The 16,500-nt window shown below is 51.4% G+C and overlaps 2 protein-coding genes across 5 annotated transcripts; both read left to right on the plus strand.

The window, feature by feature from the left end:
• Positions 1-37: 37 nt before the first annotated feature.
• On the plus strand, positions 38-4,003 carry LOC147369103 (transmembrane emp24 domain-containing protein 9). Its single transcript, XM_086411002.1, has 5 exons — positions 38-234; positions 411-511; positions 1,576-1,701; positions 2,053-2,199; positions 3,166-4,003. Exons 1-5 carry the CDS (start codon positions 51-53, stop codon positions 3,313-3,315), a joined length of 708 nt encoding a protein of 235 aa, XP_086267128.1. The 5' UTR covers positions 38-50; the 3' UTR covers positions 3,316-4,003.
• A 3,227-nt stretch (positions 4,004-7,230) lies between these two features.
• Positions 7,231-15,980, plus strand: B4GALT7 (beta-1,4-galactosyltransferase 7). Of its 4 annotated transcripts, none has more exons than XR_015167257.1 (7): positions 7,231-7,372; positions 9,116-9,271; positions 10,970-11,332; positions 12,983-13,208; positions 14,275-14,358; positions 14,514-14,711; positions 15,310-15,980. XR_015167257.1 is itself a non-coding variant. In XM_086411000.1 (7 exons), exons 1-7 carry the CDS (start codon positions 7,323-7,325, stop codon positions 15,463-15,465), a joined length of 1,140 nt encoding a protein of 379 aa, XP_086267126.1. In that variant the 5' UTR covers positions 7,231-7,322; the 3' UTR covers positions 15,466-15,980. The 4 variants fall into 4 exon arrangements, 2 of the variants coding, with proteins under 2 accessions (XP_086267126.1, XP_086267127.1); XM_086411000.1 differs by having other exon boundaries at positions 14,607-14,711; XR_015167258.1 differs by lacking the exon at positions 9,116-9,271.
• Positions 15,981-16,500: the final 520 nt, after the last annotated feature.

Here is a 16,500-nt window from a genome sequence, read left to right on the forward strand (position 1 = left end):
TGGGCTACGTGGCGAGGCAGGCTGCGCCTGCGCGGGCAGGTGGGGGCAAGATGGCTGCTGAGCGGAGCTTGTGGGTCGTCGGGCTCTGCCCTGGGTCCCGGTTGGGTAGGGTCGTTCGGGTCCTCCTCCTATTGCTGTGGTTTGCGGCCCGCGGAGGCGCGCTGTACTTCCACATTGGGGAGACGGAAAAAAAGTGCTTTATTGAGGAGATTCCGGACGAGACCATGGTTATAGGTACGGGGGAAGGGAGAGAGTTTTCAACAAGACCGCGGTCTTGGGGTGGGGGTGGGGGGAGTGCGGGAGAGTCATGTCTTCAGAGCCGGGGGCAGGCTGCCTCGCAGTGCCCTGGCCACCGTGGACCCGGCGCCACCTTGCGCTCCTCAGACTGGTCTCGCCCCGCTTCCCTCCAGGAAACTACCGGACGCAGCTGTATGACAAGCAGCGAGAGGAGTACCAGCCGGCCACCCCTGGGCTTGGCATGTTCGTGGAGGTTAAAGACCCAGAAGATAAAGTGAGTCGGCCCCGCTGAGCCCCGCACCCCCAACCCCGCTTTGCACTTGGGCGCCAGATCAAGCAGACATTGGTACTTCCCCTCATAGTTTCCGCATCTGCTAAACTGGTAAAAAAAAGAAAAAGAAAAAAAAAAACCGTTGGTACTGTGGGAAGAACCTGCGTTTTCACTCCAGTCTAACCTTGGGCTGTTTCAGTGCTAGCTGCTTCTGTCAACTTGTTACTGATATCAGTGTGACTTCGCCAAGTCAGTTGCTTTCCCTGAGCCATTTTTTCTAGGTCTGTGAAATAGAAATTCATCCATCTTACAGATGTGATGGGTGGATTAATTGTGGTGCTGGAAACCAAAGAGTTTTGTTGACTCTAAAGCTGTGGCATATAGACTTTAGGATATCAGGGAACAGGGTATTTTCCAAAAAGAAAGAGCAGCTTTTAATTTGACGAATAAGGATATTAAACCATATCCCAAACCAACTAAACAAAACCGTTTAGCTGTCAACCTTTCACTTAGAAGAATCAGTGAAAGAGTTGAAAGGGCATGAGTTATGAATAAAGTAAAGAGCTTTCCAAGAGTGGCCACATGCCAAGTTCATGTCAATCCCTTTCTCCAGATAGCTCAAAGGCAAGTTTTTGGCAACTGCTGCTAACAACATTGGAACTTTTAGTGTTGTGGGGTGTCTCTGCTTGTCAACTTTTAAGGTACTTAGAGCCAGTGTTCTTGCCTGGAAAATCCCAGGGACGGGGGAGCCTGGTGGGCTTCCGTCAATGGGGTCGCACAGAGTCGGACACGACTGAAGCGTCTTACCAGCAGCAGCAACAGTAGAGCCTTAAGCACCATTCAGCCTGCTCAGACGGTAAAACGTCTGTCTACAATGCGGGAGACCCCGGTTCGATCCCTGGGTTGGGAAGATCCCCTGGAGAAGGAAATGGCAATCCACTCCAGGACTATTGCCTGGAAAATCCCATGGACAGAGGAGCCTGGTAGGCTACAGTTCATGGGGTCGCAAAGGGTCGGACACGACTGAGCAACTTCACTCAATGCTCATTGAAGTCTCTGCTCTCCAGGTTATCCTGGCCCGGCAGTATGGCTCTGAAGGCAGATTCACCTTCACCTCGCATACCCCTGGTGAGCATCAGATCTGTCTTCACTCCAATTCCACCAAGTTCTCTCTCTTTGCTGGAGGCATGCTGGTAAGTGGACCCATGTTGGATTCTTTCAACCTATAGCTCATCAAGACTGGGAACTGGTGGTACTGTAGGTGACTGTCAGATTTTGTGTCTCTTAATACAACTGGGTTTCCAGTGAACATTAAGGGGGTGGTTGCAGAGCTTTCTGTATATGCTTTGGTGAGAGCATCAGCCAAGGCTTATTCTTGCCTTTGGGCCTAGAGCCCCATAGGGCCAGACACTGAGGAGGCCTCAGTCAGTGTTGGCTAAATGAACAAATGAAGAAAGGTGGGAGGACCAGCTATTAGGCACTGGCAGGAAGACAGAGCAGGGCTACCTGATTCTCCCAACCTTCCTTATCTTGTCTGTCTCCAGAGAGTTCACCTGGACATCCAGGTAGGTGAACATGCCAACGACTATGCAGAAATTGCTGCCAAAGACAAGTTGAGTGAGCTGCAGCTACGAGTGCGACAGCTGGTCGAGCAAGTGGAGCAGATCCAGAAAGAGCAGAACTACCAGCGGGTGAGTGGCTGGGCAGGAGCAGTGGGCCTCTTCCCAGAGGCTGCCCACTGGCTTAGCCAGGAGTTGCACATCAGATTCATTATAAATCCAAGGGACTTCTGTGTCTGTGCTGCACTGCCAGCCTAAAACGTGGGATGGGTGTTACTAACTCTACTTTGTAATTGAGAAGACAGTCTCTTAAGAGGCTGTCGTTGTCTTATTAGGAGCCACACAGAGTGACAGAGCAGGAATTGATACCAACACCTTGGGTGTTCTTTCCATGGTTCTCAGTGCCCCCAGGATTAGGGGTTTCAAACTCACTTGTGTCCCAGAGCCAGGCCTGTACCACGAATGGATCTGTGACCGTAAGGACTGGTAGAATAGCAACCTATCTAAACGGGAACAGCTGCTGTTGTCAGCTGAAGACAGCATTGCAGAATTGCTCACCCAGGGTTTTAAGAGATACTTAGGGGTCCAGGTTTTTGTTTTTTTTTTACGTAAAAAATTCTGAGTTTTAAATGTTGTCTAAACATTGTGTGAGCCTATAAAATACATGTGTGGGCTCAATTCAGCCCCTGGACCACCAGTTTGCAACCTGTGCACACAGTATGCAAGGAGCAGTTTGGGAGACCCAGGCAGAGGGCTCAAGCAAATCCATTTCTGAGTGTCCCAGGACAGGTCTGTCTGATAGAGTAATGCCACAGTCACTTTACCACTCCTCCAGGCATCACGGGAGGACCAGGTGAGGGCTTTACCTGACAGATGAGCCAATGGACCTGGGAGAAATGAGTGGGTTACCCAGGGGCATATGGCTGGTGAGGATGAAGACAATTCATTCCCAGGCGGGGTGGTTTTTTTCAGACACTTGGAACCTGGGCAAAGTTAGTTGGTCCTGGGGCATCCTCTGGAGAGGGAACCCAGTGGTTCTAGTGGCCCCAGATGAGGCTCAGCCAACTCAGGCTTCTCTTCTGTTTTCCCTTCCCACAGTGGCGAGAGGAACGCTTCCGGCAGACCAGCGAGAGCACCAACCAAAGGGTGCTGTGGTGGTCCATCCTGCAGACCCTCATCCTTGTAGCCATCGGTGTCTGGCAGATGAGACACCTCAAGAGTTTCTTTGAAGCCAAGAAGCTGGTGTAGCCATCCCAGGCTTCCCAGCCCAGCCTTCCTCCCTGGCTGGGGAAGAAAGGACCTCCTGGACTGACTTCTCTCTGGCAGGAGGACTGGTTTCCAGCCATGGGTATTTGGAGGGGAGAGGGGCCACAGCCCAAGCCGAGGGCAGCAGCTTGGCTGGCTAATGTGAGCAGGTGGTTGGGTAAATGCCTGCCCCCTCCCCTGGGCCCTTTGCAGTAATCTGGTGAAGCCACCGGGAGCCCTACTGACACCTCAGAATCACAGTGTTACTGATCAGGGATGTGAGCCTGTTATCTGGGGTGACTGGGGGGAGGGGAGCGGGTGGGCAAGCCAGTCTTCCTTGTGTCTTCCTTTGCTAACTTGGAACTTTGACCAGGTTGGGGCATAGCTGTGATTCCCTGCCACCCAGGAAACCTCACTATTCCCTCCTTGGGCCTAGACCCAGCCTGCTGATCCAGGGTTTGTGTCAGTTGAGGGTGGGGTATAGGGAGTTGCAATGTGGGAAAGTAGCCCTGAGGTTGACCCCAGGTTCTTCACGTGGTTGTTCTTTTGGGGACTGAAGAAACTGGGGTCAGGCCAAGCAGAGGCCTTGGTGCTGGTTGGGGATGGGGCCTGCAGAGTCTTAGTTACTGATTTCATTTTCAATAAGTCTAGGTTTGTTACATTGGTTTCCCAATAAAAAAAAAAAAATTGACTTCTTGTCCAGTGTAAAGTTACTCTTCTGCCAGTGGGCATAGCGCTGTAGGGTGCTTGAGGGAATGTCAAGCTTTTCCAGTGGGCAAAGCACTTAACATTTTAAGACGAGTACCCACCTGTGGACTTCATTCCTTTCATCCTCTCCAATCTTCTAGTGGCAGTGGGCGGTGGTCTTGCCCAAAATCATGCAACAAGTAAGTTGTGCAGTTGGTGCTAAAATCCATACCATTTCTTCTGTGCATTTGCCATCTCACCAACCTTTCCAAAGCAGGTGGACAGAATTGTTCTGGTGCTTCAAAAAAGTGCCTAGTTAGTGAAGGTAGTATGCACTGATCAGAGGACTGCAACACGTGTGGAAGAACAGGAAGCCCTGGGCTGGGGGCAAGAGGAAGGTACTGATGGGCTTAACCAACAGCACGGAATCTCAACAAGGACTTGGAAGGAGAGGAAGGATTCTGATAAAAGAAGGGGGACGGGGTGATTGAAGGGAACAGAGGCAAACAGCTGGTGTGGAGATAGACGAGCATTGTTTCAGCTAGAGTTGAGGGGGCAATGAGAAAGCTGGAAAGGAAAGTTGGTTAGTATTAGAAAGTTGAATCCCAGGTAAGAGATTTGGACATTGCCAAGTGTTCAACAGAGTTTTGAGTATTAGAATCCTATGAAAATAAATACAAGGGAGGTTAATTTCCTCGTGGCTCAGTCATAAAGAATCCTGCCAATGAGGGAGACCTGAGTTCACTCCCTTGGCCAGGCAAATCCCCTGGAGAAGGAAACGGCACCCACTTCCTGCCTGGGAAATCCCTGGCAGGATACAGTCCATGGGTTTGCAGAATCAGACATGATTTAGCGACTAAACGACAACAATCTATGTAATGAGACAGTGGGAAGGCAAGTTTGGGGACTACTTGAACTGCTAGGAGACTAGTCTGAACACACACTGCCACATAGACCTCCACATTTAGGGAGAAAACAATTAAGAACAGCTTTAAATGACAGAAAAACTGTGACGATAGTTAACTTCATTACTAACATTATTCAGTAGTATGGTATATTTGTTAAAATGAATTAACCAGTAGGGCTGTGCTCAGTCGTTTCAGTCATATATGAAGGACCCTGAGCCCCCCTGCCGGGGATTTCCCAGGCAAGAATACTGGAGTGGGTTGCCATTTCCTTCTCCAGGGTGAACCAATAGGGATAGTCCCTGCTTTATGCAGATTTCCTTAGCTGTTACCTTGTGTCTTTTTTGTTCCGAGAGCTCATGTAGGAGATATCATTACATTTAGTTGTCTTTCTCCTTGGGCCCTTCTTGGCTGTGACCGTTTTTCAGATTTTCCTTGTTTATTGACTTCACAGTTTTCAGGAATATTGGTCAGGAATTTTGTAGAATTTCTCTGAATTGCAATTGCTCTGATGTTTTTCACATGATTAGACTGGGGTCCTGGGTTTTTGAAAGAGCACAGAAAGTGTCATTCTCATCCCATCATATTAAGGGTACTAATTATCAACATGACTGGATATTACAGTTTAGTTAAGGGGCTTCCCTGTGGCTCATTGGTGAAGAATTTGCCTGTCAATACAAGCAACATGGGTTCAATCCCTGATCTGGGAAGATTCCACTTGCCAAGGAGCAACTAAGCCCACGTGCCACAAATATTGAGCCTGTACTCTAGGGCCTGGGAGCCCCAACTACTGAAGCCCGAGTGCCCTAGAGCCTGTGCTCAGAACAAGAGAGGCCACTGCAATGAGAAACCTGCACAACACAGCGAGAGAGTAGCTCCTGCTTATTACAGCAACCAGATAAAAGGTCAAGCAACAATGAAGGCCCAACATGATAAAAAAATAAAATTATTTAAAACATTATTAATTTGGAATTTTACATGAAATCTGATTTCTTGAGGTAGATCTGATACTAGAGGGGCTTCATTCTGAGATGACAACAATTGGCTGGATTGAAGAGTCTCCTTAAGGTGAGCTTGTGCTTTCCAGGCCAGTCCCATCTCCCAGTTTCCATCATTGGCCTTACCTGACTGGTCTCTGCAGGGGTCACCCTTGCCTTTGTCATCAGCTAAATCAAGGCTGGATTTGTCAAGGTTTTAGTATAAGGTACGGTAACCTGGGAGAGCTCAGCAGGAAGGGACCAGTGGGTTTGTAGGCTGGGTTAAAGGGAGAAAGGGGGTTGCTGGGAGTGATTAATTTCCTACACATAGTGAAGTCCTCTCGAACCAGTAGTTGAGATCATAGACTGTGCAACCAAACTACCTGGGCTTATATTTTGAACTACCTCTTCGTGCCTTAGTTCACTCGTTAAAGATGGCATATGTACAATACACATAAAGACAGAGATAGCAGTAGTAAAGAATTTGGAAAAATGACTGGCACATGGTAAGAACTCAGTGGATGTTATTAGCTATTTATTAGAAATCTTAAAGTTTGCCTGGAAGAACAGAGGAGATCAAGTCTAGTAACTTTCCCATTCTCATTTCCTAGGTGGAAAGCTGGCCCAGGCAGGGGCTAAATTCCCACTGTTGAAAGGCCAATATGGGAAGTCAATTTTACTCTCTTCTTCAGTTCTCAACTCAGCTCCAGAAATACTCCTCCCCTGGATGACAGCTGTTATTTATATAGCACTGATGATTGTGTCCATCACTGTACCAAGTGTGTGCATTTCTCCTTTAATCCTCACAGCAACCATATATATTAGGAACCATTTATATACTCAGGTGAGGAAACATAAGCAGATTGTCTTGCCCTAAAACACAACCAAACTAGGAGAGTCAGGTTTCAAATCCAGCCAATCTGTCTTTAATACCAGTCTCCAAACTACTACTTGGGGTAGTAGGCTGAACTTAAGACAGCCTTGAGCTTGGCCCTGCCCACGTCCAAGCTTGTTGCGGACAAAGAATGCACTTGGGGTGACGGCAGGACTACTCAGACGCGCTCCCTGTCTTCCCCTGGGAAGAGGAGGAAGATGCAGATTATCCCAGAGCGCTGGCTTGGAAATCTGGAGTTTAAATTCAGTCCCAGCCCGTTGACTTGAGTGTTCTCCGGGGCCTCAACCTCTCGAGACCTACAGCGGTCCCCGGAAGGAAGTTAGCAGTTCAGGCGGTTGCGCGTTCACGTCTTCCTTCGGACGCGGAACCTTTGACACCACAGCTTCGGGGAGCAGACGGCGTAGACGGAGCAACGGAACCAACGGACCAAGGGGCGGGGCGGACGGGCTTAGGCGGGGCGGGAGGCGGAGGCGCCGCGTAGGCCAGGGAGGCCGGGCTGGCCCGGCTTGGGAGCTCTGTACCCATGTGCCGCCGCCTCCCCCAACGATGTTCCCCTCCCGGAGGAAAGCGGCGCAACTGCCCTGGGAGGACGGCAGGTGAGCTCGGCGGCCGGCCCGGTCCCCGTCCTCCCCGGGTGCAAGTTCTTTCCGGGCCACCGCGAGGAATCTAGGAGCCCGAGGCCGTTGTGACTCCGTCTCTACGGGGCTCTCTGAGGGTCTGTGTTTCTCCTTGGGGGTCTCTCTATTTGGGTTTCTGTTTCTATTTGCGTCTTTGGCTCTACCAGTCTCCGTCACTCAGCAGGTCTGTATTTCTCCTTTGATTTCCCTTTGTGAGTTTCTGTCCCTCTGTGCGAGTCTCTCTCGTTACGAGTCTTTGTGTTTTTCCACTGACTTCAATTTTTATGCGGGTCTTAGAGTCCGTTGACCTTTCTCAGTGGATCTCTTGTCTGTCCCTGGTTTCAGAAGGTCTGTATTTCGTTTCTCTGGTCTCTACCCCCCGCCCCCCCATTACATGCCTGCAGTCTCAGACCCTACACTTATGCTTCCCCATTCTTTGCTGAGCCCCCAGAAGAATACACCAGACAGAAGCTCTGTGCTCTGCCTTGCTGGCCACTGCCTGGCTGGGACTGAGTTCTCCTCAGACTTAACATTAGTTCATTTCCGGTGCAGCTGTACTTGAATGTGGCCTGCCCCATGTGTTAGGTGTGGGCTTGACCCAGAACTTAGTGGTTGTCACTAAAGCAGAATGGGGATGAGCTGTTTGGCCATTAAGGTTGGAAGGGACGCCCGGACTTCAGTCTTGAGGTGTACCCTCAGGCCTTCTCAGAACACATGGTAGTGGATCTAGCCTGGTGAATGACACCTCTTCCCCTGTATGTCTGTTAAGTTTGCCCAAAGGTGCCTAAAGACTTTGGAATATAGTAGGCACAACTCTTTATCTTTGGGAATTTTTCAGACTTGCTGTTGAAGTAAGAAGACAGGAATATAGTAGAAAGCCTAGACAGGATTTAGTCCTGGACCGGAATCCTCTTTAATAGCTATGTGACCAGAGCCAACTTAATCTTCCTTCTCAGCTCTTCCATCTCTGAAACAGGGATCATAATATCTGTTCTGCAGGTCTATATGAAGATATAAAGGAGATCACACATATATAAAAGTCTTGACACTATGCTTGGCACAGAGAAGGTGCCAATTATCTTCCAGTTACTTTTGCAGTTTGGAGGTGCTGTAATCAGAGCAGCTGAGTATTCAAACCTGTGTCACTAAGGTTTGTGTGAGGAAAGAAAGGAAAGGTTATGGAGAATTTCCATTTCCTAATTTATTCCTAAGAATTTTAGAAAGACAGCCATATTCCACAAAACTTTACTGGTATTACTTCATGCTTTTGACACAGGGGTACAAAGATCCATGCAACGCATGCATACTGAGGTAGCAATTAAGAGTGTTGGCTCTGGAAACAGCCTGTCTGGGTTTGAATCACCCTCTTATTAGCTTTGGACACATACTGATGAAGGAGACAAAACCTCATCTGGTCTGCCTCCTCACCGCCAGAAACAGGGTGGCCTGGGCCTGGTAGCTGCTGAGACTGCAGATCTGGAGTTTGCCACCAGGTGGCACCAGGAGCAATTGTCAGTGTTCACTGTCCTGAGGAATTGGGATTCAGCTCTGAATTCAGTTGTTCAGTGATTTGGGCCCTAGCAGCACAGGAAGAGAGTGTCAGTGGGAATGTGATCCTAGTAGGAAGGGAACGCTGGACCAAGGGGACAGAAGGTGAAAGTGCGTGGAGTGCCCAATCCATGCCACACCCCTGGATAATGGTCACTGCTTCTTCTCCCGAAGGTGGGATATTTCCTCATGTCCATCTCCCCGGTCTCTACCCCACCCCCAGCAAGAGCCCAGAGGGAGAATCTATAGAGGTTCCAGCCTTTCCAGGCCAATAGCAGGATTGGCCTCTGCTCCTCCCCAGCGGAAACCCCCACCACATGACACTGGGGGGTAAGTCAGAAGTCCTGCAAGGTTGTCTTGCCACGCTCTCTCTCTGCTGTGTGTGGGACCTGGGCCTGGCCTCAGGGTTGCTTCCAGTTGGCAGTTGTGCCTCTGGAGAGAGAAAGGAGTTGGTCTGGCTTTAGTGTGTGACAAGCATGCCCTGAATGCTTGATCCCTTCCTGTAACTCAATTAGCAAGCCCTCTGCTGTATGACTTGTGCTAAGTACACAGCTCTGAATCTGATTACCTGTGAAGAAGACAGGCAGGGACACAGGTGATTTCAGAACTCTTAAATGCTTCAAGGAGGGCAATACCAGATACTCCAGGAACACAAAGGAGGGAGTACGTATTTCAGTCTGTTGTGTATGTGGACGTAGGGGTGACAGTGCTGGCCATGACATTGGAGTTTGGCCTTGGAGGATCAAGGGGTGCTTCCAGGCAGATGAAATAAGGAAAGCCATTTTAGGCAGCAGCAGCAGACTCTGTGAGGGCTAGAGCAGGAAGGAATATGGCGAGTGGAGAAACTGAACTGCTCAGTGTGTAGCCCTGGGTGAGTGGCAGGAGCAACTGGAGATGGGGCCAGGTTACAGAGGGGTCTGACTGTCAGATCACGGAGTTTGCCCATTATCTTGTAAACAGGAAGATCATCCATGAGATTTGAAGGGGTCTGAACAGGGCAAGGACCAGGTGAGACTTGAACTAAAAGATAGGCAGTGTGTGAGGGAAGAACAAAGGGTACTTAGGAGGTAGAATCTATATGCTGTGGTAGCTAATTGATAATTCTCAAGAGGTTATAAAGTAAATTGCTTTGCTGATTATTTCAGAAGACAGGAAGCTGCGATTTTCTTGGATTCCTTAGTTCCTTCACTGCCCTCAGGAACTTCCAGAGAGAGGGGCAAAGAAACCAGACGAATTCCATCCATTTATTTTTTTTTCCCAGCACTACCCCAGAGTGTAAGATACTCTGCTGTTCTTCCAGCTTCTGAAAGGTGCCTGGGTGCTGTTCCCAGCCCTCAGCTTTCTTTCCCTCTTCTGTTTCTCATCTTTTGTCACATGAGCTGCCCTGGACTGAAGCTTTGAGATGCATTCTGTGAACTGCCTTTGTTGGTTTGGGCTTCACATTGGTTTGGGGACAGACCTGATCTACCCAGAGTGAACAGTGGTCTTTTCACTGGAGCTGAAACAGTGAAACAGCTTCCCTCTTTGGGGGAGCTTTCTGGTCTCAGAAGTAGGATGAAGCCAAGCTTTCTGATGAGGGTGAATTTGCAGAGGAACAGGTAGAAGGCAGTCCGTGGGGTCTCTAAGGTGGGCTTCTGCCTTTGGCTCTGGACATGAGATGTTGTCTTGGGGAGGGGCAAGTTCAAGGGACAAGGAGTCTCTTCCCTGCCCTCGAGCAGCTCCCGGTCTGATCTGGACTCAGGCACAGAAAGTAAGAGAGCATCGAGCAAGTGGGGCAGCTCCAAGACCTGCGAGTGTTTGGAGGGCCTCCTGGAGGTGGGGTGGCTCAGGCTGAACCTAGAGCTGGAAGCAGGATTCTGATGCATGGTAGCAGCACAAACAAAAGCACTAAAGTTGCTTCTGCACTAATTCCCAAGTGCTTGGGGCCGACCAGTCACATGTGCCTTACTTATGGGAAGCCAGAGAAGGGTGTGTTACAGGACCTTGGCTCACCTTGCCCTTCTGACCTGCTCCTTGTTCTTGTCCCAGGTCCAGGTTGATTCCCAGTGGCCTCCCCCGGAAATGTTCCGTCTTCCACCTCTTTGTTGCCTGTCTCTTACTGGGCTTCCTCTCCCTGCTATGGCTGCAGCTCAGCTGCTCTGGGGACGTAGCCCGGACAGCCAGGGGACAAGGACAGGAGACCCCAGGCCCATTGCGGGCCTGCCCGCCAGAGCCACCTCGTGAGCACTGGGAAGAAGATGAGTCATGGGGCCCCCACCGCCTGGCAGTGTTGGTGCCCTTTCGAGAACGCTTTGAGGAGCTCCTGGTCTTTGTGCCCCACATGCACCGCTTCCTGAGCAAGAAGAAGATCCAGCACCACATCTATGTGCTCAACCAGGTGGATCATTTCAGGTAGGGACCACCTCCAAGCTGCAGCCGCTCACCTGGGCCTCACCTTGCCCTGGTCTCTCCCTTGCCTGCTCCCTTTCCCGGCAGCAGTCCAGTACCAGGCAGCCCAGGCCTGTGAAAGGCCACCTGGGGCAGCAGCAGAAGGGTGGGAGGTGCTCGACCCCTCTCACTGGGTGTGGTGGGAACTTTCGGGGAGGGTTTGGGACTGGAGAGGCCCCGGATCTGGTTTCCATTTTACAAAGGTCCCTGTGGCTGCTATTTGTGCACTAGGCAATACCAGGACAAGAAGGGGACTGAGAGAGCTGTTGGGCAGGCGTTGCCCTCGTTGCCATCGTGGCAGACACGGTGGAGAGAAGCAATGTGGAGGAAGGGCAGGCAGGGCTTGCTGGTGGATTAGTTGCAGTGATTAGGGAAAGAGAAGGGTCAAGGGCAAGGCTTTAAGGTTGTTCAAAATCTGGCATTAACTTAAAATCCTTGCCCTCACCAAAAACTGCTCCCCTCCATGATCACAATCCATGCATTGCACAGCCCACTCCCACCTCCTTTTCCTCCAGCTCACTCCCACTGGGGAACATACTCCAGCAGTTCTTGGAATCCGCCAGGTCCTTTAGTCCACGATCCTCCCAGTGTTCTCTGCCTTCCTCCTGACCTGACCTCTACTTTCTCCTGACCTGACTTGACTACAGCTGAATCCCTGATTTCCCACCTGCCCTCTTCCTCATTTTAGGAGATGGAAACTCCACACTCCCAGCTGCTCAGGCCAGAAGGTGCTGGGGTCGTCCTACACTCCTGCTCTCTCACACAACATGTCTAGTCCACCAGCAAAGTGTGTCTAGCATCTGCCCTCCTATCATCCCACTGCTACCTGAGTTAAGGCATCATCAGTTCATGCCTGAATTATTGTAGCAGCCTCCTAACCTGTCTCCCTGCTTCCACCCCTCACCTTCCAGGCTCTTCTTATCATACCAGCTAGAGTGATCCTGGTAAACACTGAGCCACTGCACATGATGCCTTCACTCTTAGCCCTTCAGTGGCTCGCCATCTCATGCAGGGTCAAAGCCCATGTCCTTCAGGGACCTGTCACCCTCTGACCTCATTCCCTAAAACCTCACTCACTCTGCTTGACCACACTGCTGACTGCTCCAGCCTGCAGCCTTGGGGGTCATTTCCCCCTCTGCTCGGACTCCCATTCCCGTGATTTCCACGGGGCTCATTCCCTCAGGCCTTCAGGTTTCTGCTCACATATCACTCTGTTACGCTGGCTCTCCCTGACCACCTCATCTAAAGGGGCAGCCCTTACCCGCCAGTGTGTTTTATTCTTCTCACATTGCTTTACTATTCTTCTCAACAGTTACCACTCACTGGCTTGTTGCATGTTTACTCAAGTTGTTTTTGGTTTTTTGTCTTATTAGAATGTCAGCTCCTTGAGGGCAGGGCTTTGATTTCTCACTGCTGTATCTCCCGTGCTCTGAACAGTTTCTGGGACATAGTAGGTGCTTGGTAAACATTCATTAGATGAGTGGAGGAGCAGCTGGGCAGCCCTGTAGTGAAGTTGGCATCGAGCTGGAGGGCAGCATGGGTACTGGGCTCTCACATAGAGGCTGGGGGAGAGCAAGCTTGCTGCCCCCTGCCCAGCTTTGGCACCCTGCACAGGTTCAACCGGGCAGCACTCATCAACGCGGGCTTCCTGGAAAGCGGCAACAGCACAGACTACATTGCCATGCACGACGTGGACCTGCTCCCTCTCAATGAGGAGCTGGACTATGGCTTCCCAGAGGCTGGGCCCTTCCACGTGGCCTCCCCAGAGCTCCACCCGCTCTACCACTACAAGACCTACGTTGGTGGCATCCTGCTGCTTTCCAAGCAGCACTACCAGCTGGTGAGGCCTGGCATGCCTGCTCTGCTCAGAGCCAGGCAACACCTACCTGGATGGGGGCTGTGGCCAGAGGAGTGGCAGTTCTGGGGCCCAGTAGATGGAAGATCCTTCCTAGGGCCAGCGGGGGAGCCCAGGGCTAGCTAGAGGCATGAGAGAGGAGCAGGACCAAGCAATCCAGTTAGGGAGGGTTTCTGCCTCAGTAGCAGAACCCCTCATGTGAACTAGCTTCAGAAGCCCTGTTCTTTGCTTCTCAAAATGGAAAAGTCTGCTCAGCCTATCAGACAGTTATCACCAGGACATCATTTCAGTTTCCATCTCTCAGCTCTGCCTTCTCTAGACTGGATTTACTTTCAGACATTTGGGATGCAACATAGTGGTTGTAGCTGCAACCTGCATCTGTCTAGGCCCAAGTCCAGTGGAAAATGGAGCTCCCTTTTCCAGCAGCCCAGACAGCAGTCCCACAGCTGCACCACGCTGGCTCTTGATTGGCCTGCCTTGAGTCATGGCTAATCCATGAATCAGTCACTGTGGTAGGGGTGGGAGTGGGATGGTGGGGTGGGAAGAACTGTGTGGCTTAGACCCCCATCTCTTGCTCCTCTGTTTAATCTGTGGCTGAAGCCAGCTTAATGTAAATGAAGCCTGAAATCATGGCAAAAATAAATGTCTGCCATCTGACTTCAGACACTGTCTCTTTCTTCCATACAGAGGAAGAGACAAGGGCAGAGAGACCCTCAGGAGAAATGGGAGTAGGGGACCAGGCAGAAATAGAGCAGGAACTGGCACTGTGTCCATCATCAGCTCTTAGAGGTCCCCTCCCAGCAGTCAGACATTTTTGAGAAACTGTTCGTCTCACACAAATCCAAGGCCCCATTAGAACAGGCAAAGGAACCTGGGGTATGCTGACTGTTCCCCACTGGTACCACAGAGGTGGTAAGAACCAAAAGCATCTGAGTGTTCATTCATAGCTTTGGGGGAGGAGGAGGAAAGGCCCTACTTGGGACCCCAAGTAGGAGACCAAAGAGCATCCCTGGGAGGATGGGGCAAGTGACACTGCCTGTCTTTGCGTCAGTGCAACGGGATGTCCAACCGCTTCTGGGGCTGGGGCCGAGAAGATGACGAGTTCTACCGGCGCATCAAAGGAGCTGGGCTCCAGGTAATGCTCCCCCCACCCCTCAACCCGCCACTTCTTCGGCCATCATGGCAGTCCTGAGGTTCCTGTCTGCCCTCAGATGAAGTTCCTGGGGCTGGGAGATGGCACCCCTGGTTCCAATCCCAGCCCTGCCACCGACTAGTGCACCTCTCTTAAAGAATTGGAATACAGGCCCCTGCCTGTGGGCTGTTACCTAGTGGTGAGGACCTCCAGGAGAGGCAGCCTGATCCAGCTTCCTTTGGCCTCCTTAGCTTTTCCGCCCTTCGGGTATCACAACTGGGTACAAGACATTCCGCCACCTGCACGACCCAGCCTGGAGAAAGAGAGACCAGAAGCGCATCGCGGCTCAAAAACAGGTGATGGCTGATCTCTTGATCAGGGTGGACAGGTGCTGGCCGGTCCCTTGATCCGGGGTGGACAGGTGCTGGCCAGTCCCTTGATCAGGGTAGGTGTGTGGTATATAGGGAACCAGCGGGCCCAAGCTTTTCACCAAGTTCTCATTGTGCCCACATGGTCCCATCCTCCCCTGCTTGGCCCAGGTCATTGTGGGCATTCTGCTTGGGCACAGGGCCTTCTTCTGGTGGCTGCCATGGCCCCTGGGCCTTGTGGGTCAGCCAAGACATCAGAGGCCATTTAGGCTATGTGTGTCAGGTGGGGTGGGGACAAGACTCAACCGAAGGTGCCAGAATCCCAGGCAGACCTGGGACACGGGAGTCCACATCTCTCAAATAGCCTCTTCTCTCGGCGCCAGATTAGTTGAACTAGAAAACACTTGCTCTCCTGCTGATGGGGATGTGCAGCCATGGGCAGGAGACTTCCTGTCTCTGAGCTTCCCTTTCCCCTCTGTGGGGATCATAGGACCTCTGATGACGAGATCATGGGGGTCAGTGGACAGCTGGCACCTACAAAACCCTGAGTTTTCTCCCCACTTCCTTTTCCCCACTTGCTTCTCAGGAGCAGTTCAAGGTGGACCGGGAGGGAGGCCTGAGCACTGTGAAGTACCGTGTGGATTCCCGTACAGCCCTGTCTGTGGGCGGGGCCCCCTGCACTGTGCTCAACATCCTGCTGGACTGTGACAAGGCCGCCACCCCATGGTGCACATTCAGCTGAAGTGGCTGGACAGTAAGGGAGCTTGTGCCTATCGGCCACGCTGCTACTCAAGCCCAGGCCCAGCTCCAGTAGGACATGGAGTGGCCTGAAGCAGTGGCCAGCCAGCCACATGTTTGCAGCAACCTGGCTCCCAAAGGCAGGCTTGAGCCAGGACAGGACACAAACAGCGTGCCTGGATGCTACCAGCAATAAACAGTGATGGAGAGAGGCTGGGACATGGCTCCCAACTGGACTCTCCACCCTGCCTTACTGCTTGCCCTGCCCTGCCCTGCCCTCCTTTGTATGCTGAGATCTGCAAGTTCCTCCCTTTGGACTGCCTCATGCAGAGATACAGTTTAGAAGCCAGGCCACTGGTGTGGGTGGCCAGGGCCATCAGGAGGGTTAAAACTGCAGAGAGCAGGGTGCAAGCCCTACAAAGGGAGCAGCTGAGACCAGCTCCGGCTGGTTGTCAGCATGCAGGAATGTGGGCCTAGTGTTGCCAGATCTGATTTTTCAAAAGAAACTAGAATTCTGGATTCTTGAGTGAAATTGGTTAATTTTTTTTAATTGGTTAATTTTTAAATGATAGCAACTAATTCAAACTTTAAAAAAGTATGGCAGGCCAAACCTGCGGCTGAGGGGGAAGGGAATGGGGCAAAAAAAGACATTTTTCTTAGTTAAAAGCTGGCAAGGAGTTGGGGCAGGGCTGGGGACGATGAGGCCACGGGAAGCTCAGGTGGGAGAGAAGCCCAAGGCAAAAGGCCCCTGTTCCCTCCCTCAGCCCAAGGGGTGCTTCATCCTGTCTCACTAAAATGGACAGAAGTAGATCACACGACTGGAGTGAGGGTAGTCAGGCTACATTGCAGAGACTCACTCGGTCATCGCTTGGGAAGGGAAGACCATGTTCCTGAGGTGGGAGGAAGATGAGAAGTAGAATCCCTGGAGTGTTCCCACAGTGTGAGGAGAGATTACTGATGGTCATCAAAAGCAACAGACAAGGAGAGGAGCCAAGGGAGATGGTGGAACCATTTGGAGGGAAGCCCAGGGCCAATGAGA

Source organism: Bos grunniens, chromosome 7 (genome assembly GCF_055505025.1).
Source record: "Bos grunniens cultivar Pamir isolate PY7600 chromosome 7, Bosgru_T2T1.0, whole genome shotgun sequence".
Classification (NCBI taxonomy): domain Eukaryota; kingdom Metazoa; phylum Chordata; class Mammalia; order Artiodactyla; family Bovidae; genus Bos; species Bos grunniens.

Excerpts from the sequence above, each read along its gene's own strand:
- LOC147369103 (XM_086411002.1), top strand. The coding sequence starts at position 51 with ATGGCTGCTGAGCGGAGCTTGTGGGTCGTCGGGCTCTGCCCTGGGTCC. Across the intron at positions 235-410 it reads GGACGAGACCATGGTTATAG|GAAACTACCGGACGCAGCTG; the intron begins GTACGGGGGAAG and ends GCTTCCCTCCAG. Across the intron at positions 2,200-3,165 it reads AAGAGCAGAACTACCAGCGG|TGGCGAGAGGAACGCTTCCG; the intron begins GTGAGTGGCTGG and ends CCCTTCCCACAG.
- B4GALT7 (XM_086411000.1), top strand. The coding sequence starts at position 7,323 with ATGTTCCCCTCCCGGAGGAAAGCGGCGCAACTGCCCTGGGAGGACGGC. Across the intron at positions 9,272-10,969 it reads CCACCACATGACACTGGGGG|GTCCAGGTTGATTCCCAGTG; the intron begins GTAAGTCAGAAG and ends TTCTTGTCCCAG. Across the intron at positions 14,359-14,606 it reads TCAAAGGAGCTGGGCTCCAG|CTTTTCCGCCCTTCGGGTAT; the intron begins GTAATGCTCCCC and ends TGGCCTCCTTAG.